The sequence below is a fragment of the Solanum lycopersicum genome, chromosome 6, assembly GCF_036512215.1.
Source record: "Solanum lycopersicum chromosome 6, SLM_r2.1".
NCBI classification, from domain to species: domain Eukaryota; kingdom Viridiplantae; phylum Streptophyta; class Magnoliopsida; order Solanales; family Solanaceae; genus Solanum; species Solanum lycopersicum.
This window is the reverse complement of record NC_090805.1, coordinates 45,476,866-45,498,693: the sequence shown is the minus strand read 5'-3', so window position 1 is coordinate 45,498,693 and position 21,828 is coordinate 45,476,866. Positions and strand designations below refer to the sequence as shown.

Sequence of the window (21,828 nt, the reverse complement as noted above, 5' to 3'; positions counted from 1 at the left end):
TTTATTTTTAATATAATGTTAATTAGCCATGTTGATTAAATTATTCTCTATAATATCTTAAATCCGTCGATCAGTACATCTAGTAGGTCAACTAAACAATAAAATCGAACACTTGGGACCAAATAGGGAAAATAAAGTAGCTAGAAAGGCAATTGTGCAAGTAACATAACTTAAATTGATGCTACATATACTTGTGTATATCGTTTTTTCGTCTTGTTCTAAATTTTTTTAGAGGAATATGGAGGAAGAAAGTAAAATTTCTTAATCTCCAGTGATCTAATTTTTTTTTATTAGTTTGTTACTAAAAAGAGCAATTCAATAATTAAGAGGTCATAATTCAAATGGTAATTTAAGTTTAATACTAGCAATCTTATGGGTACGTGTTGAATAACTTTTAAATAACTATTTTTCTCGCTTCTAGTTGTCATTTGTTTAAAAATAAGGTAAATTGAAGTGATGGTTAAAGAGTTATGAGAATCTTTTTTTAATTTCATGTTAAAAGTTATTATGAACATATGTTGTTAAAATATTGTCACTCATCAAACTACTGGTAATGAGAAAGAAATTAAAACACAACATGTTATGTATTTGCACTTCTATAATATAATTTTCATGTAACAAAAATAGCTTCATTAACGGGACAAGTTTAGTTCTTCGTCCGAATCAAATTAGCAAATCAATATTCGATATTCGTATTGAAATTTCATTTAATCTAGATTTTATATTTCATAAGATTTATTAAAAGAGACCACTATTTCCTATCATATATCTATAATTGATATCAAAGATGCTATAGTCATTCCGCCACAATTATATTTTTGGTGATACTCCATATAGTTAGAGTCTATTATCAACATATCGACACCTTTGTTGTTTTCCTTACGTTGTGCATATCTTTTTACACAAACAAACGGGGGAGTACTGAAATTCTTAAAAAATTATTAATTACAGTAAAATCTCACTAAATTAATATAGATGACACTATAAAATATTATTATTTTATAGAAATATTATTTAATCGATAAATTAATATTATTAATTTAAAGAATATTTTGAGATACGATGAAGGATAGTTTTAGTTACATCAAAATAATCGTATCATACTATAATTTATGTATCATAATTATGGAATTTACTTCAAGAATAAATTTATTATATATAAAGTATTATGAATATATCAAATAATCGTATCTTACTAAATTATGTATCATATTTATTGAATTTATATAAAAAAAACAAATTCATTATATATAAAGTACAATGTGTGTGTATATATATATATATATATATGGTCCATTGTATTATGTATTTTTGTTAAATGACTAATTGTAAATTAAATTCAAGAATTCAAGGACTCGTAGTAAAAATAAATTCATCATATATAATGTTCATTGTTTTTTAATAATCAAATATCATTCATTGTATATTTACTAAAAATATTCAGTGTATGATACTGAAAGAAATAAACGCTATAATAAACATAGGAAATTTCTTGAAACCATACTCAAAAATGACTTCTCATTTAAAAGACTCTAAAAAATCAATAATAACATATTAGATACGTAAAATATTATATGAGTACAAAAGAGATCATTCAACATGCACTCAAAAAGATTTGGAGTCGTGACAACTTTTGGACGCATATGAGCTCTAACTAGATTTAAATTTTAGCCAAAAAAATATAGTAGAATTATATTTTATTAAATTATCTTAGATATATTTATACTTTTAAAGAATTATTAATTTATAATATTAATTAGACAATATATTTGTATAGAGATCTACTAAAAATATACTATCTTATTATTTTATCCAAATAAATAATTTTTTCATTGGTCCAAATTGAAATCCAAAGAAAATATTATCTTAGAGAGATTATTAATTAATTTAGTGAAATTTTAAGGTATATATTCGATTCATCAAGTTAAATGGAATGTACATAAAAAAAAAACATTTATATAATAAAATAACTTATTTACTTTGTCCACTTTTACTCATTGATTTTGAACTTAGTATGTTCCTAAAAGATTTACTTTATTATTCAATAATTTTACCTATTATGCATTCTACAATAAAAATCCGAACATTCAATAACAAATCCAAATTATTCCATGCTTATTATTATATATCTTTCTTATAATAGAATTTCATATAACTTGATTCCAAATTGAGTCAATTTTAAATGATCTTTTCACTTTTGCAACTTATTCACAAACAAAATCACACTAGTTTTAAATTCTGTAATTTTTGGCATTTGACTAAACATTAGACGTTCAAGTATTACTTAGAAAGTCAGAATTTAATTATCAAATGTAGTGAAAAATTGAGTCTCATCCCAATTTTAATAAAAGATTGATAATTGGTTAGCTATAAGAACGAAACCACATTTTATATGTACTTTACATTCAAAAATGTTTCTTGCGGTAATTGGACCAAGTAAATTTCCAAATAGATATCAAATGCAATATGAAAAAAGAAATATTCGTACTTCCCTAAAATTCTTGTTTGTACTCTCACGGCTTGCTTTTTACTTGTTCAGCTTGGATTGTGCACGTTTTTAAGAAATAATATTAATATTATGATAAAATGGAAAAATCCATTTTGAGTATAAAATTAAGAAAATAATAATTAATATTATGATAAAATATGAAAATATATCTTTAATATAGAATTGATAATTCTTTAAGAAATAATAATTGTGCATTATAGCAAATTATTAATTCAAAATAAATGTTATAACTACAGTTTCACTTAAAAGTAATTTTCACACATAACAAACATAAAAATAATATTTGTATGTTATAGGTTTATTTTGCATAATTGCACTCCATATCCAACATAAATGTATATTTCGCTATACATATATATAAAAAAAAAAGTTATATTATTCGCCATATATATACAAAGATCAATCATATAGTCTGTGTTCGTATAAAATGATAAAAACAAAAGAAAACTGAGCAGGAGAAAATTGTATTTATATAATCATAAATGTATAGGACGAAAACATATGCATTTGTATTTGTATATATAATTTTTTCTAGCGTTATACAAACACAAACACAATGTATACATTTGTGTTAGTATAAAGTGAGAGGGGCTAGTGAGAGTGACGAGCGAGATCTGGAGAGTGGCGAGTGAGATCTGGAGAGTGGCGAGTGAAATATGGGAGAGGAGAGAGGGAAGAACGAAAATATATGTATATGTACAATTTTCACTTGCTTTATACAAACACAAAACCATTTTGTACATTTGTATTTGTATAAAAGTGAGAGAGGCGAGCGAGATTACCACCAAAACGAGAGTGGTGAGCGAGATTCCACAAGAGAGAAAGACAAAAATAACAATAGTTTGCTATAGGGTACAATTTAAATTCTAACTATGTTTATAGAATTTAATAATTTAAATTAATTGTTTGCTATCATATACAATTTTTCCTTCATTTAATTCTAATTTGTAGCACACATTGCCATTCTCGCCTCTCTCCCTTGAATCTTGTCCGCCACTCTCAATTCTCTCTCTCGCTTCCCTCACTTTTATACAAACACAAAAGTACAAATTGTGTTTTTCTTTGTATAAAGCGAGAGAGACTGTATATACAAATATAAATACATATCTCTCTGTCTTATACACTTATAATTATATCAATGCAAATCTTCGTCTGCCCAATTCTCTTCTGTCTTTTTTTCTCGCTTTATATAAATACAATGTACAATTTGTATTTGTCTAAACCGAGAGAGATATTTTTGATACATGTAAATACAAACGTTTTAACCCAACTCAATTGTATACAAATTCAAATTTTAAGCGAACATATAAACACAATCATTGATACATATACATAGTAGTTACATATATACAATTATCTAATCGATCTACGTATACAATTTACCTCTCTCTACTCTCTCGCTTCTCTCCTAATCTTGCTCGCAACTCTAGCCTAACACAAAGAACATATACATATACAAGCATAATTTTCATAGTCGGACACCCAATTTACACAAATTGCTGTGATTTATACAAATTAGATGCAAATGGCAAAATTATAGTTATAGAATGCTATTATGATTTTTTATATTTGTTATACCTACAATTTACTAAAAAAGAAATATTAGTACTTTCCTGATAATCTTAGTTATATATACTCTCAGCTTATTACTTTTACTTGTTTAATTTGGACTGTTGCATATTTTTAGAAATAATAATCAATAATATGATAAAATGTATTTATAGTATAAAATTGAATGAATTTCTAGAAAAAAAAATATATTTTTAGTATAAAATTGAATAATATTTTACGAAACAATAATTGATATTATGATAAAATATGAATATAATTAAATGAAATGTTTAAGAAATAAATATCTAAATATATATTTTTGGTATAGAATTGAATGAGAAGGCGAAGTGAGATAGCAAGTAAGTTAGGAAAAAGACAAAAGGCAGAAAAAAAAAGTATTAAAGGGAAGAGGAAATAGAATTCTCGTGTGATTAGCTCTACTGTTTCTTTTAACACTGGGCATAAGGAAGAAGAAGCGTCCAACCTCCACTCTTTGCCAGGTGACATCAAGCGGTTTCTTATGGATTCTTCCTCCTTCACATTATCTTTTTTTCCTTTTTTTTTGGTTTCTCGTCACTATAAATTCATTCTCACTGATTCATTAGGGTTTCAGTTTCAGCACAAACAGATTCCGCAATGGCAACGGCGGCCTCTAAGGCAGCCGACTCCTACATTGGGAGTCTTATTTGCTTGATCACAAAGTCTGATATACGCTATGAAGGATTCCTATTTCATCTTGATGCTGCGGAATCAACAATCGGTCTTCGTAACGGTATACACACTCACTCACACTCTGTTTTTTTATTTTTTGATTATTATGTAGTAATTGTTAGTTTGTGAATGTGTTAAGAGTTTTGTTGTATGGCTTTGTGTTATCTGAGTTGTAGATGAATGAAGCAAAGAAAAAGGAACTGTTTGCATGTTGTATGAACTGAGAATTGAATTATACAGTGTGATCATGCTTGTTTATGTTGTTATTAATTTCTAATGTTTGGTGTTTAATACTTGAAAGGCGAAATAGATATAGATCTGTTTGAAGGAGTTTTTGAAGGAATGTGTTAGGGTTAATAAATTTGGAAAGGGAAAGAAAATGTGACGAAGGAGAGAGTGAGCACAAGGGAAGTTAGAGGATGTGTTTCATTTGTTTTCCGTCTTAACTTGCTAGGAACTGATGCATAAATGTGGTTGTTGCTGTTGTTGTTCCTTTTGTTTTGATCTTTTGTAATGCTGTTTCCGGTTTGTGTCATCCATTAGTTTCTTGTTTAGGTCGTTGCTTGTTAAAGTTTAATTCATGAATGTAGCACAGAAAAGACATGCATCCTTTTGTTTTTTGTTTTTTGGTTTGTGATTGTGTAAGGGTTTCAATGTGCAAAGGATTTTATAATAATAAATGAACTCTTCTGATTTATTCGAAAAAAGGACCCAATTTTTTTTTAAACTTAAAGCGAACCAGTTGATAGCTACACTTTGAATGGAAAATGTGAACAACTGAGGTCCTTGTGTAACCATCTGAAAATTCTTATTTTTTTGTTCACCCTGAAGTTCTGAGTGATCCATGCATGCACATGCCACGTGTGAGGAAATGGTTTATAAAAAAGATAGATTTGTTGTATGAATTGATGTCTAAGTGTGTTGCTGAATCATACATCCTATTTTTGGTGCATATATTATGTAGATGCTGAATCCTCGTAAATTTTTATCATTGTAATATGGCTGGTCTCTTGAGTAAGTGCGCAGAAGGAAACATATTTGAGTCCAATTTTTCAACCTTCCTGTTTATATAGAGGCTAGAATTGAATTGCAACCAAGGTGTGGCGTCGTGGTCAATGAAGTGGGTTAAGAACTACGATATCTTAGGTTCAAATACCAGTAGAGACAAAAACACCTTTCTTCTCATTTGTCTTAGCCTTACTGGACAGTTTTACCTTGATGGGAGGTGGGAGGTATCCAGCGGAATTAGCCGAGGTGCAAGGATGCTGTTCCGGACACCAAGGTTATCAAAATAATTCTTTTATAAAAAATAAAGGCTAGACTTGAATTTATTTTATATAAAAAAAAATAATAATAAAGGCTCGATTTGAATTTCAAGACGAATTTGTTCAAAAGCAGATAATTACTTCTCTAACAATTATTTTAAGATTAAGCTCTTCCTTTTTTATCATGGATAATCTAGAGAATACTATGGTTAGTGTCTCCTCGTGTCATAACAAATGTGATGGACTTTTCTAGTTCCTGAAGTTTATGGCTTTCTCTTATTACCCTTTTGTATTATTGAGTTGTTTGGCTAAATTAATAATAATGTTTTATGTTTAGATATTTGGCGGTATAGTTTACTTGTTTTATCTTGAACTCTTAGCTACATATCGTGTACATTTAGTGACTGAGTCATCTGTTTCTGGTCCAGTGAAATCTTATGGGTCAGAAGGACGAAAGAAGGATGGACCTCAGATATCTCCTAGTGACAAAATATACGAGTACATTTTCTTCCGTGGTAGTGATATAAAGGTAAGATCTATTTCTGTCTTTAACTGCTTACTTTGTGTGCTTGGTAGTTTTATCGGAACTGGATTATTGTAATTAAAACTTCAAGAAACTTTTTTCCCCATCAGTCACCAAGTGGTCAGGGTCCTTTAGAGGGGCAGCGGAGATGCAGAAATATTACTTTGGCTATTCCAACAAATTTTGCCGCTGTACCTTTTATGTAATACTTTAGCCTGTTTGTCTTTGCGAATATGGTCAAAAGCTAGTACTCTAGTTTTTCCCATCCAGCTCTTCAGATGCTTTTGAAGTTTGGTTAAGCAACTAGGATCTTGGTTTTAGTGTACTAATAATTGAAGATGACTATTTCATATTCATTCTTCTTCCATGTCTCCTATCCTTCTACTTTTCTGGAAGAAGTACATTTTCTCATGCATGCTTTCGTGAGGAGTGTCCATTGACGATAGAAATCATATGCCAAAGTAACACCAGCTCACAGTTAGACAGAAACCAACCACCAGCTCATAGTAAGACAGGAACTAACTTTTCATTCCGTCATTTTTGTTTTCTTCATAGTTCATAACCTTTTCCTGAAATCTACAGATAGCTACCACCTAGCATGCAAGAGTAGTTGAATTATAACTTGTTCAGTGTCTTACATGACCGTTCCTGTTACCTTTTAAAAAAAATTGTACTCCTCCAGAGTCAATTTGGCAGTTTATCATTAGAGTGCATGTAATAATAGTGAATAACTACGTAACATGCAGACTATGCTTGCATCTTCACGACACCGTCAGATAGCGACCATGCAACTAGTAACATGCAGACTCTGCTTGCATCTTCACGACACCTACAGATAGCGACCATGCAAGAGTAGTTGAACTATTTCTTGATTAGTGTCTTACATGGTCATTCCTGTTATATATTTAAGATTGTACTCTTCCAGAATCAGTTTGGAGGTTAATCATTAGAGTGCATGTGATATCAATAACTACTAAACATGCTGATTCTACTTGTATCTTCGCGTCCAACTGTTTCTAGTTGCTTAAAACTTCTACGACCATGGGTAGGATGAGGTTGGATCGATAGATTCAATAGTGAGAATTCTTATCCCGACAGACTAAATAGTGTCAGAGAGGATGCCCAGTCCAGTAGGTTCTTGTTCAGCCTATGTCCAAGACTAGCTGGCTAATTTGATAAGAGTCTTCCACTGCTAAAAACATATTAGTTCTACTGTTATCCTCGTATGTACAAGGTATACTTTTAGTTTTTTTTCCCCTCTGAAAAGAGACCTCAAAGTGAATGCCAATACCCATAAAGTATTTTCTGACCAATAAGATTACTTTTACTTACTGCTAAGCTCATACTGCAGCAGTTATTATTTCCTCTTATTGGAAAAGTTGGCACGAGAGTTTATAGATTTTGTTAGCTTGTAGAATTTTATTTAGGAGTTTAAATGCCACTGCTTTGGGACAGGAGTTAATTTCTTTTCTACTATTTTGTATCCATGGTTGCTCATCAGTAGATTCTGTACCTCTCTTTAAAAAAATGAGACATGAGGTTCTCAACATCTCTTTTCTTTTTAGGTTTAAGGCTTAAGCTACTGGGTAACTTATGTTTCCCTTTAAGCCTCAATATACTAGACAATGTAGAACTCTTCTAGGTTATCAGATTTAGTGGTTTAGAGAGTGGTATTAAAGGGTTGGCATCAAATTCTAAGAATGTTTAGATGGATCCTGGTGCCTTAATTGAAGCAGTATCAATTTTATGCTTGTAACAAGGAAGAAGCCATGCGGAGGGAAAAGGGGAATTGCTATTTTCAGTTGGAGAAGTGGTCTTACATTTGAATTCTCCTGAAATGTTGTATAGACTTTAGCGTATGTCTGATGAAGTACAGCTAAAATAATGTTAGACCCATTCATCTGAGGGTATTGTTTCTGTTGTAAATATAGACTCATTCTGGATTATCTCCTTTTCTTTTCCTTCTTCTCACAGGATCTGCAGGTTATATCTTCAGCAACCCCTCAAAGTACAGCAGTTGTTCCTGATGATCCTGCCATAATACAGGTATGTTGATTTTAATATGGTAGATTATCCTATTGTTGCATCATATAAATTTAATTAACTTTGTGAATATTAATTATTCAGACTCATTTCCCTAATCCAACACCACCAACCATTGGCATGACATCTCCTGGTGCTGTACAAGTAGCAGATGTTAGTACCAGTGCACCGTCCATGCTCCCTGTTGCACCTTTCTTATTGAATCTGCCTCCAAATCCGTTGCTACCAAGTTCTAACCTTTGGGGTTCATCACTTCCTCCTCCGCCTGTAAATATCAGTGGGCCTGCTGTGCCTAATTATTGGCCAGGATTAGTTGGGTCCTCAGGAGGAGTGTCTCATTATCAACAGCAACAGCAACAACAACGTTTTCCTCCACCACCACAAAGTTTGGTTGCATCCCTTCCCATTCAGCAGCAAGCGCAACACCAAAATGTGAATGCATTAGCCGGAGGATCTAGCTTGGCTGCACAACATCACCCATTGCTGCTGCCTATTAGTACTACTTCCCCTAATTTACTTCCTGCCATGCCGTCTCCATCTGGGCAATCCAATCCCAGGCAGCCTGCTAAACCGGCTTTTAATTTGTTATCTATTCCAATGCCAAATGATGCATTCCGTACTCTTTCAACTGTAGCAGTGGATTCTTGCCCAAGAACTGTGTCTTCTCTGGAAGCGGAACTTAATGCCAATGCTAATCTGACTCCAGTGAGGAAAGAACCAAGTTCCGTCATTAGCCCTTCCGGTTCTTTTCCAACATTTTCGCAAACAGTGTCATCTATTGTAGACACAAAAGGTGCATCTCTCAGCAATCTGTCCAGACAATCCCTCTTGACACCAGAGGTACAGTCAGGAGAGAAGGATTCCTCATCATCTCAGTCAATGAAAAATCCAAACTTTGATGTATACACTGGTCAAGCATCAGTATCAGAACCTCTGCCATCAGGGAGTACTGAGGAAACGCTGGAGTCATTACCGAAATCGCCAACTAAAATAGTAAGGAAGCTTGCTCTCCTCATTCTCTCTTCCATTCCTTCTCTCATATATTGTGATGTGTTCATTAATGCTAAACAACTGATATTTTTGCTTAGATGTTAAAATTGTGAACCTACTGTTTCTGTGTTATGATGATATCTTTTCTTTTCTATTTTTTGGTGTTTGTGTGTGTGATTACACTTTTTTTTGTTGTTATTGAGTAGTAATTAAATTCTTTAGCCTGTACAGAAGTAACCAGCGAGGCACTGTTGCAGTTACTTTTAAATGGCATCATAGAAAATATATTAAAGAGACCCTTAACCGAATCCACTAACATTCTATGAATCATATTTTTGCCAGGATTACTCACATTTACCAATTTAAAATACTTGTGCTCTAACCCTCAAATAAATGCACATGGATATCATCGTATACCGTCTTTATGTTTCCTATTTACTCCCTTGGTCCAATTTATGTGGCACTGTTTTACTCTACACGAACTTATAAGAAAGAAAGGAAGACTTTTGGAACTTGTGGTCTAAAACAAGCCTTGTACATTATGTGGATATTAAATCATCTCATTAAATATAAAATGAGAATTTTAAAAGATGATTTGTTTCTAAATATAGAAATGGGCATTCTCTGGGAAGTGTGGTATATTAATTGGGAAGAGGGATTACGAAACGAATTCTGTTATGTACTTAAATATAATTGTTATGTTATTGATTGCATAATTTTCTATCTTCTTTTTATGTTTGCAACATTATGTATTCAAGTTTCTTACTTGTTGTCTACTGCTGAATTTCATGAATTTTCTATTTGATACAATAACTTGGAGATTCATGTATGCTTTTTGCGTGCTGACACCATCCTTTCTTTCTTTCTTTCGTTCTAGTTACGCGGATCTACATCATCTCATCACAATAGAAGTTACTTTGCTCAGAGAAGAGATGGGGTAATTTTCAGCATTACATGGTCGTTTTTATTCTCATTTGAGCCTTCAATGGTGTTGGTGTTTACCTTTGGGTTGTTTTATGTTCATTCAGGCACATCAAGACACATCATCCACTCATCACAACAGTAGAGGACCCCCCGCACACAGAGGAAATGTGGTAACCTGATTGACTTATTTGTTTGCCAAGGGCAAACTCCTTACTTTTGGTCCCTTGCCCTCCTCAAGACCCTAACCTGAAAAAGAGAAGTTTCTTTTCTGTATGCTTTCTGACATATGCCCTTTTGCTCCTTATAATTTGTTTCAGCCAAATGGAGGTCCTATTTATGCACAACAAAGTTACAGGAAATATGCATCAGGAAGAGGAAATGGGGTAACTCTAATTAATTAGAGCATGTGATCCATTATTCTGTCTTTATGTGTATTTTGGCTAAATTAAGTATTGAACCATGTCATATCTTACCGTTGACCAGAAAGTAAAGGAAGTGATTTCCACTTTTCTTGACCTTTCAGCTTATTGGAGCTGCTCTACATTCTCGTCAGAGTAATATGGGCATGGGCAGAGGAAAAGTGGTAATCCAGTTGGCTAGTTTTCCGTTGATTTTTAATCTTTTCGTGCTTATAATTCTAAAGTAAATTTCATGCTTTTTCTATGTTTCTTTTTGGAATTGGTCTTTTCTGATAAAGTCAGTATAACAAAAACTTTCCACTAGTAGTTCATTCTCCTTTTCTTCTGATGACTGCCAAATTTTGCTTTGTCCTTTGATTTTGTTAACTATCTACTTGAGTACTTTTATTCGTCTTATTATGGCCTACCACATTCTTTAACTTATTTTCCACATCGTTTCAGCCAAATGGTGTTCCTCAACACAATCATCGCAGCACAGGAATCCAATTCCGTGATGGTGTTACTCAACACAATCATCGCAACACAGGAATTCAATTTCGGGATGGTGTTCCTCAACACAATCATCGCAACACAGGAAGTCATTTTCGGGGACGTGGAGCTAAGGTAATTATTCTTTTAGCACTTGATCTCTTTGTGATTTTTGTGTGTGGACATATGACATTTTTTGTCAATTCTTTGTTGCTATATTTCCTTCCTCAGTATATTAGTTTAGTTACGTCGAGGCATTTAAGTCTTCTTGTGATTCTTGGATTGTGTTTGTTTCGTGTGTTTGCAAAATTCTACCTACTTCTCATTTTCAAAATTGCCTTCAGCATTCTCACTGCGGAGGTCACTATTGTCAAATATGCCTTTGTTATAGCCCTCCAAGTTCTTTTATCATGGTAACACTTGCATTATCTCCTGAGATGCTTTTTCTTGTCATCTGATGAGTAATAGGCAATACGTACTTAAGATTCATGAAACTTGGAATGGCAATTAATGTGTTTTGATTTTTATTTTTAGAAAAATTAGAAATAGCCAAATATCCATATGACATGAAGCATGTCAGTTAAATTAATCTCCCATAAATATGCCTTAGCTTGGATGCAAAATCTCTGAGAATTACAATTTATAAGTCTTCAGATGTAGTAATAAATTTGCCTCTCCGTAAATGTCCCATAAATATGCATTCCAGTATTACATAGTTTGGGAGTGTTGAATGATGATAATTGTTTGAACAAGCTGCAAGGAATGCAAGCCTTGACATTTTCTCTTTGTATCCCATTTTGATACACTATTGACTTAGCAAACTTTGTCCCCCCTTCTGAATCATTGGGAAATAGAAAGAGCGACCTGCTTCTGATGGAAACATATCCTCTCAAATATCAAAGATAAAACTATTCGTATTCGTCTGTTTGTTAAGTGTTAACTAACACAATTCTTTGTACTCAGAGCATACTTTTCTTTTTCTTTTTTCCAGAATCCCCTTGTGACTAAAAGATTCTCCGAGGATTTCGATTTTGAGGCAATGAATGAAAAATTCAATAAGAAAGAGGTATGGGATTTTCTAGGCAGAAGTAACAAAGATGAACCAGATGAAGGAATCGGGGATGAGAAAGAGATGGGTGAAAGTGACGCTGAGGATACAACAGGGGATCGAAGTGCAAAACATGATAATAAGGTAAGCTGCAGGTGGAAAAAGTTTACCATTTGCCTTACCAATTATTTTCTCCATGTATCCCTTAATTTGCTGTAGATAACGTTTTGTTCTACAGCCTGTCTATTGTAAGGAGGACTTCTTTGATTCTCTTTCTTGCCATGCACTTGATCGTGAATCTGGGAAAGTGAAGTTCTCCGACCAAAGGAAAAAAGACGTCGAGGTAATTTTAATATCTTTGCTTTAGAATTTCTCTTCAATTTTATTTCTGAAGAGACTTGTTTATGTGTTTTCTAGACATTTGGTGAGATTCAGAAGAACCCATGGGGTCGTAGTCAGAGAGCTCGCATGTCAGGGGGGGTTCAACAATCATACCGTGGAAGAGGATATGACAATGCACGTGGTGGGCGTGGCCAAGGAAGAACTGTTTGGGGTCGTGTCACTTGAAAAGAGCTTGTATATGTACCTGTGAATGGTGTTCAGGAAGTAGACATTACCCGGCATTATCTAGTATTTAGTCATAGTAAACTTGTAGTCAGGTTTAACTTGACGTTATCGGTAGTTATATATAAAATAAATAAATGACAGAAGGGGGTAGAGTTTGCTGCTGAGCACCGTGGGTTAGGACTACTTAAAGATGAGCTGTGTGTAGGACTTGAGTACGGTTATTGTAAGAGTATGTAATCAGTCAGTGAGCTGATTACCCTGATACATAAGCACTAGGAGAAACACGTAGTAAGTCTAGCTGCCTTGAATAAAATCTTTCATGAACTTTTGTGAATAACAAATTATCGACGTGAAAACATTTTGCAGTGTCGTGCTTTTATTCTGTATGGTCAGCACTTGTTCATTTCCTCTTGAGCTTCTTCTTAACATAAAAAAAATCCTTTCATCTTATTCCCATGGTTATATTCTTGTACCCTCTGGTGAGTTGTATTAGCTGTTCCTTCACATAGATGCAAAAAGAAGTCACCACCTCTTTTTGGTATAAACGTCTAGAAGAAAGGTAGGAATTGTAGATCCTTGGTCAGTGTTACCAACTCCTCAAAGTGAGTGTTCACTACAATACAAGTCATAAGCGGACATGTGACATAAACCAAGAAAGAAAGGATAATAATAAAAATGACAAACAAGTAAGAAGCATATGTGTGCCGTCCCCTATCGTATTAAAAAAGGCGAAGTGGTGCGTGGTGACGCTTCCCCGCATTTGCGTGAGTGAATAGGGCGAAGTTGAAAAAGGATGACTCATAACTTCAATTAGTATCTAAAAATTTACCACGAAAATTAATTTAATCAAAGATTGGGCCACGTGTGATACAATTGGTATAAATATTTAAAGGAAACTAACTTCCTTGTTCATTTGTAAGCACGGTTCTTATGTAGTCAAAACTCTGTAAGGACGTAAAAGTTGATAGAAGAAAACAGAGGAATTAAAGGAATAGTTAGCTAACTATATATATATATATAGAGAGAGAGAGACAGATATGGATGTAAGAAAAATTGTGGTAGTAGTGGAAGATGTGGAGATAGCAAGAAGAGCACTTGAGTGGACACTTGAGAATCTGTTGAGATACGGAGATATAATTACTCTTCTCCACATATTCTGTATGACAAGATCGAAGAGCAAGAAGAAACTCAGGCTTTTACGCCTCCAAGGTTTCCAATTGGCTCTTTCTTTTCAAGACATATGCAACAATTTTTTCAATGTATGCTTACACTATTTTTTTATTCTGTGATTTTGTTTTATGTTACTGATGGAATAATAGAAGGGTTGTGTTACAGACGAAGACAGAGATTGTGGTGACACAAGGGGATCAAGATGGTGGAAAGATTGGTGCTATGGTTAGAGAAATTGGTGCTTCTACTCTTGTTGCTGGACTTCATGATCACAGCTTTCTTTACAGGTATATAATTTTCTTTTACTTTTGCAATTGAATTGCTCAACTCTACAATTAAAAAGGCATTAATAGATAGTTAGGCAAAAGATTCATTTCTTTACGACCATGACAACATCAAGCTTAGGCTGATATCAATTAGGTTGGTGTTGTTGGAATACACATGTACATATTAGGGAATTAAGGGGTATATTCCATCCCCGGCCTGCAATTAAAGCGTGAATAACATAACACAACAGGTACAACATAAGTGTTTATACCACTGTCACAAGAAAAATAGATAAATATTGACATAATTCAATCTCAAAGTTTTTTTCGCAAACAAATTTTATGGAACTAAAATAAGTGTAATTTCTTTTGTTTAGGTTGGCCATGTCCCACAATCACATTGGTAGCAATTTGAATTGTAAAGTAGTAGCCATCAAGCAACCAACCCCACTGATGACTAAAGGAACAAGGACAAGGACCATCTGTTTTCAAGATAGTTCAACCAACATGGACTTCTCACAAATTGAAATTAATGCACTGAGGTAACAATAGGATTCATTTCATAATACGAAGCATCTTATAATATTATTGACGCTTACCTGCTCCATCTACTAAATATATATACTTTGTGGTCCACACAATTTTATAAATGATAATTCTATACTTTAATTTCCTCTAGCAGGGGATTTATATATCTTGTTTGTAGCTATGGTTTAAGCTAAAAAATTCTCTAATAAAATGAAATGTTTATATTACCAAACGGACTTAGAGTTTTAAGGTAACCAGAGTTATAACGAGTTTGATTTCTCATATTGTCACTCAACTAATAATTATTTCTTTATTAAAAAAATCGAAATTAAGAAAAATAAGTGACTTTATTAGATAATAATAATAATTATTGAGTGACCATCTGAGAATTCAAAATGTATCTATAAGTAGTCCTTTATAAAATATGAAATTTGTAATCCTTAAAATACTACATAAAAGGTAAAAAAAAAGAAAAGAAAAAAGAAAGGCATGATAATGTAAAATTTAAAGTACACTATCTATGTACATAAGTTAGATTGTAAAAATGATAGTAATTGAACGGCTATAATTGGTTAAATTATAAGAATTAAGAGTGTGATTATTTTAGATTTTCAAGGTATATTATAACTTAAATTCGATTAGTTACGTTTTGCAGGCCGGTTGTTATGTTGATATATATATTTAGAACATGGAAATTTGTCATTTCTACTTGAATTATTTTTTGTTGTGGTAATAATAGTAAAGTTTAGTCGTCTCATCTTAAATAAAAATATTAAGTGATTTCTTCTCGTATGTGTACGAGTTATAAATTAAAAAAAAGAACCGATTATTGAAATGTGGGATACATATGCAGTTTTCCAGAAGTTACTCCACCAAAAGTTCCATACCAAATTTGTCCAGATCGTCATTCTATCATTTGGAGATCAGGAAGATCAAGAAGATCGATGGTCAAGAAGAAAGTAAATTCTGAATAATTTTGTCATTTCAATATTTGTGCATTTTTCTACACTATATTATGTGATGGCAAAAATGATTCTACATTTTATGTTTGACCCACACAACATTAAGCAAAAAGAGGGAAAATATTACTATACAAAATTTAAAAAAATAACGAATGTTTAGTTTGGGGTATGCCATTTAATTTGCCCAATCATTAGCTCAATGAGAGCAGGTGTCTAAGCTTTCGAGTTTGATCAATAATCTATGATCTATGATATTCCGTTACTATTACACCATACAATGGAATTGAGTTAAAAGAATATTTAAAGTTAAAGTAAAGAATTTCACATATATTCTTTATTCGATATTTTATTTACATAACATAAATTTTTTAACAAAGAGTGTTCATTCAATCGATTCGACTGACCACCCATGTTCAACCCAAATCTTTTTTGTTCCATAAACTCTGTAATACGTTAGATACTAGGAGTCTAGGACATGCATCTAAGAAAAGATACAGAGTGTAGTATAAGTATCAAAACAAGGTACTTAGTAGATATCATAAGCTGATCGAGCAAGAAAGATAAAAACAATCGAAAAGATAGAATCTAAACACAAACATATATCAAAGCGGATATGAAAAAATGACATAATTACGCAAACTAAACCTAACTAGACCCCGTAAAATGATAGGCACACAAAATGTGTAAGCTTTTGTGAAAGAAGAGTAACCTAGATCAGAATGTAACAACATCGATCGGACTCCCTAACCAAGAACTAGTCAACTCTTTGCCCAACTAGCAAGAGTGACAACAAATCAAATAATCAACTCCAGCCCAACTTACTACTAGTAAGTGTGACAACCAACCCAGGCTGCCCATATTGCTACAACTACAACATAACGAAAAGGGATAAGAAGACCAAATATAGAACAACAATTATGATTTATTTGTATTGTAAAAATGAATCACAAATTTTCCTGTTCATAAGAAAAGGAAAAAAAAAACACCTTTAATCAAATTTAAAAGAACCTTAGAAAAAAATTAATCCAAAAAGGAAAAGTAATAAATCCTCACACTCTCATCCTTCCTCCTACGTCTAAATAAGTTATTTGACATGCAAAAAACATTGTTGCATATACCCACAATTTTTAAAATAATAATAATACAACACTCTTTTATTAAAGGTGAATCCTAATGTTGTTACAATAATGTCGACATCATTTTTGTAAGTTGTGAGTAAATTACCTCATGTCCGTACTTGTAGAGGGTTTTATGACAATCAAATTTTGTGTATGCAGTCTCCAGTCATATGAATTCATGTCTTGAAATTACGAAATTTCAATATTTTTATGAGCACCTAAGATTTTTGGTGCGGTGCTTGAGAACATTTTGATATCAATTCTTTAAGGATATAGTTTTAGATTTTTATTTGGGTTTAAAATTTAAGATTTTGCTACTTCTACTCTCACTTTTTTGTAGAACAAAGATTATTATTCTTGAATTAGATTGCTTTTCGGGTGTGGTAGGTTCTTGATGAAATTTGTGGTATGAAGGTAAGAGGAGTCCTTTTTATACAAGATAAATAGAGAAAATATTAGATATGTTCATACTAATTCAAAAGGGTAAATTGATTAATAACATCACTAAAATAAGTCCTCAGATTTGAAAAGATATTAAAAAAATGCTTGAGCAATGGAAATAAAATTATTTATCAAAAAGGTAAAATAATTAATAAAAAATCCTATGATGCCTCCTCATATTTGGAAATAGGTCCTGCCAATTTAAAAGATCAGGTCTAAAATATCTTTGAAGTATTGGAAATTGTACAAAATTATCATCTATCCACGGCTTCAAAGTGCCCTCCTCATCCACCTACTGGCTCTAAAATACCCTTGTTATTCACTTTGAGTTCAAAATTGACCACTTATTTAACTATTTTAAAATTAAATTGTTTAAATATTTTTTAAATACTGGGCGCTCAACTATTGGTTATAATTTAACTTTATTAGAATAATTTATAAGTCAATCCACTACTCACCTATTACTAATTAAATCCCACCAAATTAATAAGTCTGTCACATTATTAAAATTTGAGAAAAAAATATCTATAGAAGTAAATTATCATACATTCAAGCGTATGAATAAAAATTACCAATAAACTTAAAAGTCTGACTATGTTCATCTTAATTATTCTTTCGTCTCAATTTTGAATCCAAATATGGATGACAATTGACTAGTGTATTTTGGACCCAATAGGTGGATGAAAATGATATTATCGAGCAAATAGGTGGATGGAGGAAGGATAATTTTATACCATTTCCAATACTTTGAGGATATTTTAAAAATAAAATATGATTACTTCCAAAAACAAAGGAATTATATCTGGGATGGAATATAATCAAATATCATCACGTAAAAAGAAATAAAAAAGTGTTATCTATTGAATTAGATTATATAAAATTGAAACAGAAAGCGTGTTATTCATAATGTCATCGATACAAATAGCTAGTTAGCTAGTAGTAATTCATATAAGAAATTTATTTACTCGCAAACAGCGTTTTAATCACAAATTAAATGCAAGAAATATTTTGTTTATATATTACTTTCTATCACTTAATTATCGTAAATTGATATTTATAAATTATAAGTTATAACTATCATCACGTTGTAACTATTATATGAGGCAATGGCTGATTTAGGAAGGGGGAAAGAGTCTCACTTGACCAGCTTCATTTTTTATGTTTTTTTTTTGCCTCTCTCTCTTTTTTTTTTTTAATTATTTGGTGCTGTGTTTGTATAAACAAATATTTAATTTTTTATGATTTTTTTTACCTTCTCTGTTTAGTAATTATTTGGTGTTTTGTTTGTATAAACAAATATTTAGTATTATATTATTAAGGAAACTAATTTGAATTCATTTCACAAAAGAATATTTATTGAAAAAAATTATAATGTGTTATTTATTATATTTTTTTTAAAAAATATAATAATATATATGAATTGTGTTTTATTTGTGTTTTTTTAAAAAAATTTCAAACTCCTATCGAGTTTTAATCTCTTTTTTTGTGACTTTAATATTTGTAGTAGTAAACAAATCTATTTTTAAATGGAAAAATCCTTCGTCAATAAATTTGATTAGAATGATATTTTATCTATGCTATTTTTATCTTTTTTTTAAAAAAAAAAAATATTTTTATATTTTAAACTTAATGCTTTATAAGTAAAAAATATCAAAAAAAATCAATTTATTTTTTTTAAAAAAATATGTTATAAAATTTTTAAATTTCTAACCAAATTTTCTAAACATTTAACATTATTCTTTTTAAAATTTTAATCAACATATTAATATATATATATATAAGAATAAAATTTTAATCAATATATATATATATACGTGAACCAATTTAGCTAAAAATAACATTAGATAATCCTTCCAAACTTAATTTTGTTTTGCTATAATAATAAACTTGACAACCACTTTCATCTTTTCTATGGACCACGTGTGTGCATGCATGTTGCATGCAGAAACTACCAAGTACCAATATCTCTACACATGTCATTTGAATCCATCTACCCATATCTTTAATTAAACTTTCCCCTCATAATTAACAAAAGGCCCTTCACTCCACTTTCCTTGCAACAATGGCTGCTCGACCACCAAATTATTTCTTCAATCACACTCAAACCAGACCACCTCTAACACCAATTCGCACCTCATTTCTCCAAAATCTGCTAAAACCTCACCTCCCTAATTCAACACAACTCATGGGTTTTTTAACCCTTGTTATCTCTGGCGGAATTTTGCTCCTCCTCACTGGCGTCACTATAACGACCGTAATCCTTGGGTTAATTTTCCTCACTCCGTTGATTCTCATTACTAGTCCGATTTGGATCCCAATTTTCGTCGCCGCTTTTGGATTTTTATCCCTCTGCGGATTCGGCGCGGTAGTAACTTGGGTGTACAAGTACTTCATCAGCAGGAGATCGAGATCAATGGAAGAAAATTATGATCATAGTACTGATACCGCTGATGTGAAGGATTACGGTAGAGAATTTGGTGGGTACCTTCAGTATAAAGAAAAGGATACAGCTCCCGGTGCGTAATTTGGGGGAAAACGGGTGGGGATTGCGAGATGAGAAATCGAAAGATTCAGATAGTTAATCAACTGAAATATTGAGATTTTCTGTTCACACCTGAGTAAATTGTGGCATTAATTAACGTCTTCTTTGTTTTTTAATTTGTTTGTTTGTTGGGCTTTTGATGTTTTAATTGGAATGTAAAATTATCCTCCTTTTGATCAAATTATTCTAACGTTTTCATTTTCCTTAGTGTATATATCTATCTATGTTGATTTTTAACCTTCTTATATGACTTTTTTGTAGTTTTGTGGAATTTTGAGTTGTTAAATTGAATAATTTGTAACTTGTTTGTAATGTGACAAAAAATAATTATTTAAACAATACTCCAGCATATACTTCTATAATATATTCCATCCATTTTAAATTAATTAAATGGTTAAGGTGTTTCAAAGGAAAAAGGTTAAAACATAAATTAAGCACAAGTCATGACTTCTTTTATTCTTATTTGTTGTTAAATTTATGATTAAAATATTAATTAATTACTAATTTTAATACTAACGAATGATGGATAAAAAAATTGAAAATAATCTTAGAAACGGAACAATTAAAGTTAATTTGGAAAACTAAAAATATCTCTAACAATTCAGTTGATTCAGAGTATTGGTTATCAAAACACTGCACGAAATAGAAAAATATATTAAATGCATGTAAACAAGTGCATAATTACCAATTATAGAGACAATAATTTAAATTAAACTTAAAAGGGAAATTAGTTATCTATTATAGAAAATTGCATTCACTAATTTAAAGTCTCTTTTTAAGGGAGTAAACATGTAATCTAAATAGAGTCTTCTCTTTTAATGTTGACCGGTTTAAGTATCTTTGACTTCTAAGTTGTGATATTAATAAATTACATATTTTTTATATATAAATATTTTTGATTATATATTATTATGAGCTTATATAAACACTTGCGCTATGAAGATTTATTTATCCAAAAAATCAATAATAGCAATAACTAGTTATTTTTTAATATAATTTTCTAACATAAACACTGATATTCGATCAAAATTTCAAATTGAGGTCCCTAATCTTGTGACCAGATACTTATTTAATGTCTATTTGAATTGATTCAGATTTGGATTTTAAAATCAAAAGAACTTTTAAACAGTTTTAAATACTTTAAAGTATTTAAGTAAAATTATAAAAGATGCTTATAAATACTTTAAAGCCAAACTAACAAATAAATCAAAAATCATAAATTAACTTTTATCTCTTTTGGCTTAGAAACAGCTCTTACTATACATATGTTTTTGGAGGAAATTCTACCACGTAATAAAACTCTAGTAAAATTTTGTTCTTTAACAACCGGTAACTGATACCCTCACCACTATATAAAAATTACTCAAACAAATAGCATATCCATATAAAAATATCAACATACAAATAGCATACCAGAAAATAGTTTTGAATTTAAAGATTTTAAACATGTAAAGTGATTAAAGATAGAAGACATGAAATTAAATATGTTTTTTAACATAAATGTTAAAAAACATATTTAATATCACATCTACTATTTTTAATCACTGTTACATGTTTAAAATAATAAAAATATTAACTATTCCTGTTTTGTTTTAGATCAATTCATTTCTTTGGATCTTTTTTCAGTAGCTTATTAATAGCTTGAAAAATGATCCAAAAAAATAAAACTTGGGATCGGTAAGTAATTAAGAGAACTCTAATATTCATTTCATTTTCTTTATGTCGTTAAGCCTATTTGTGGGTACCAAAAAAGAAAAGTTTTGATTAATTGGAGGGGACTTAA

General features: G+C 31.3%; 3 protein-coding genes across 8 annotated transcripts; all 3 read left to right on the top strand.

Moving 5' to 3' along the window:
- Positions 1-4,419: 4,419 nt before the first annotated feature.
- Positions 4,420-13,376, top strand: LOC101266037 (protein decapping 5-like). Of its 6 annotated transcripts, none has more exons than XR_011221809.1 (13): positions 4,420-4,560; positions 4,674-4,832; positions 6,465-6,565; positions 8,534-8,605; positions 8,687-9,595; positions 10,470-10,529; positions 10,621-10,686; positions 10,834-10,899; positions 11,040-11,099; positions 11,377-11,538; positions 12,395-12,595; positions 12,671-12,794; positions 12,869-13,376. XR_011221809.1 is itself a non-coding variant. In XM_010324305.4 (13 exons), the coding sequence occupies exons 2-13, from the start codon at positions 4,697-4,699 to the stop codon at positions 13,016-13,018; spliced, it is 2,085 nt and encodes a 694-aa protein (XP_010322607.1). In that variant the 5' UTR covers positions 4,420-4,560; positions 4,674-4,696; the 3' UTR covers positions 13,019-13,376. The 6 variants fall into 6 exon arrangements, 5 of the variants coding, with proteins under 5 accessions (XP_010322607.1, XP_004241621.1, XP_010322606.1 ...); XM_010324305.4 differs by having other exon boundaries at positions 10,621-10,683; positions 12,690-12,794; XM_004241573.5 differs by having other exon boundaries at positions 12,690-12,794.
- Positions 13,377-13,833: 457 nt separating this feature from the next.
- On the top strand, positions 13,834-16,093 carry LOC101262731 (uncharacterized). The gene is made up of 4 exons (XM_004242139.5): positions 13,834-14,277; positions 14,354-14,475; positions 14,832-14,996; positions 15,836-16,093. The coding sequence occupies exons 1-4, from the start codon at positions 14,056-14,058 to the stop codon at positions 15,954-15,956; spliced, it is 630 nt and encodes a 209-aa protein (XP_004242187.1). The 5' UTR covers positions 13,834-14,055; the 3' UTR covers positions 15,957-16,093.
- A 3,472-nt stretch (positions 16,094-19,565) lies between these two features.
- Positions 19,566-20,027, top strand: LOC101263037 (oleosin-like). Its single transcript, XM_004242140.5, has one exon. It carries the CDS (start codon positions 19,566-19,568, stop codon positions 20,025-20,027), a length of 462 nt encoding a protein of 153 aa, XP_004242188.1.
- The last annotated feature ends 1,801 nt before the right edge of the window (positions 20,028-21,828 follow it).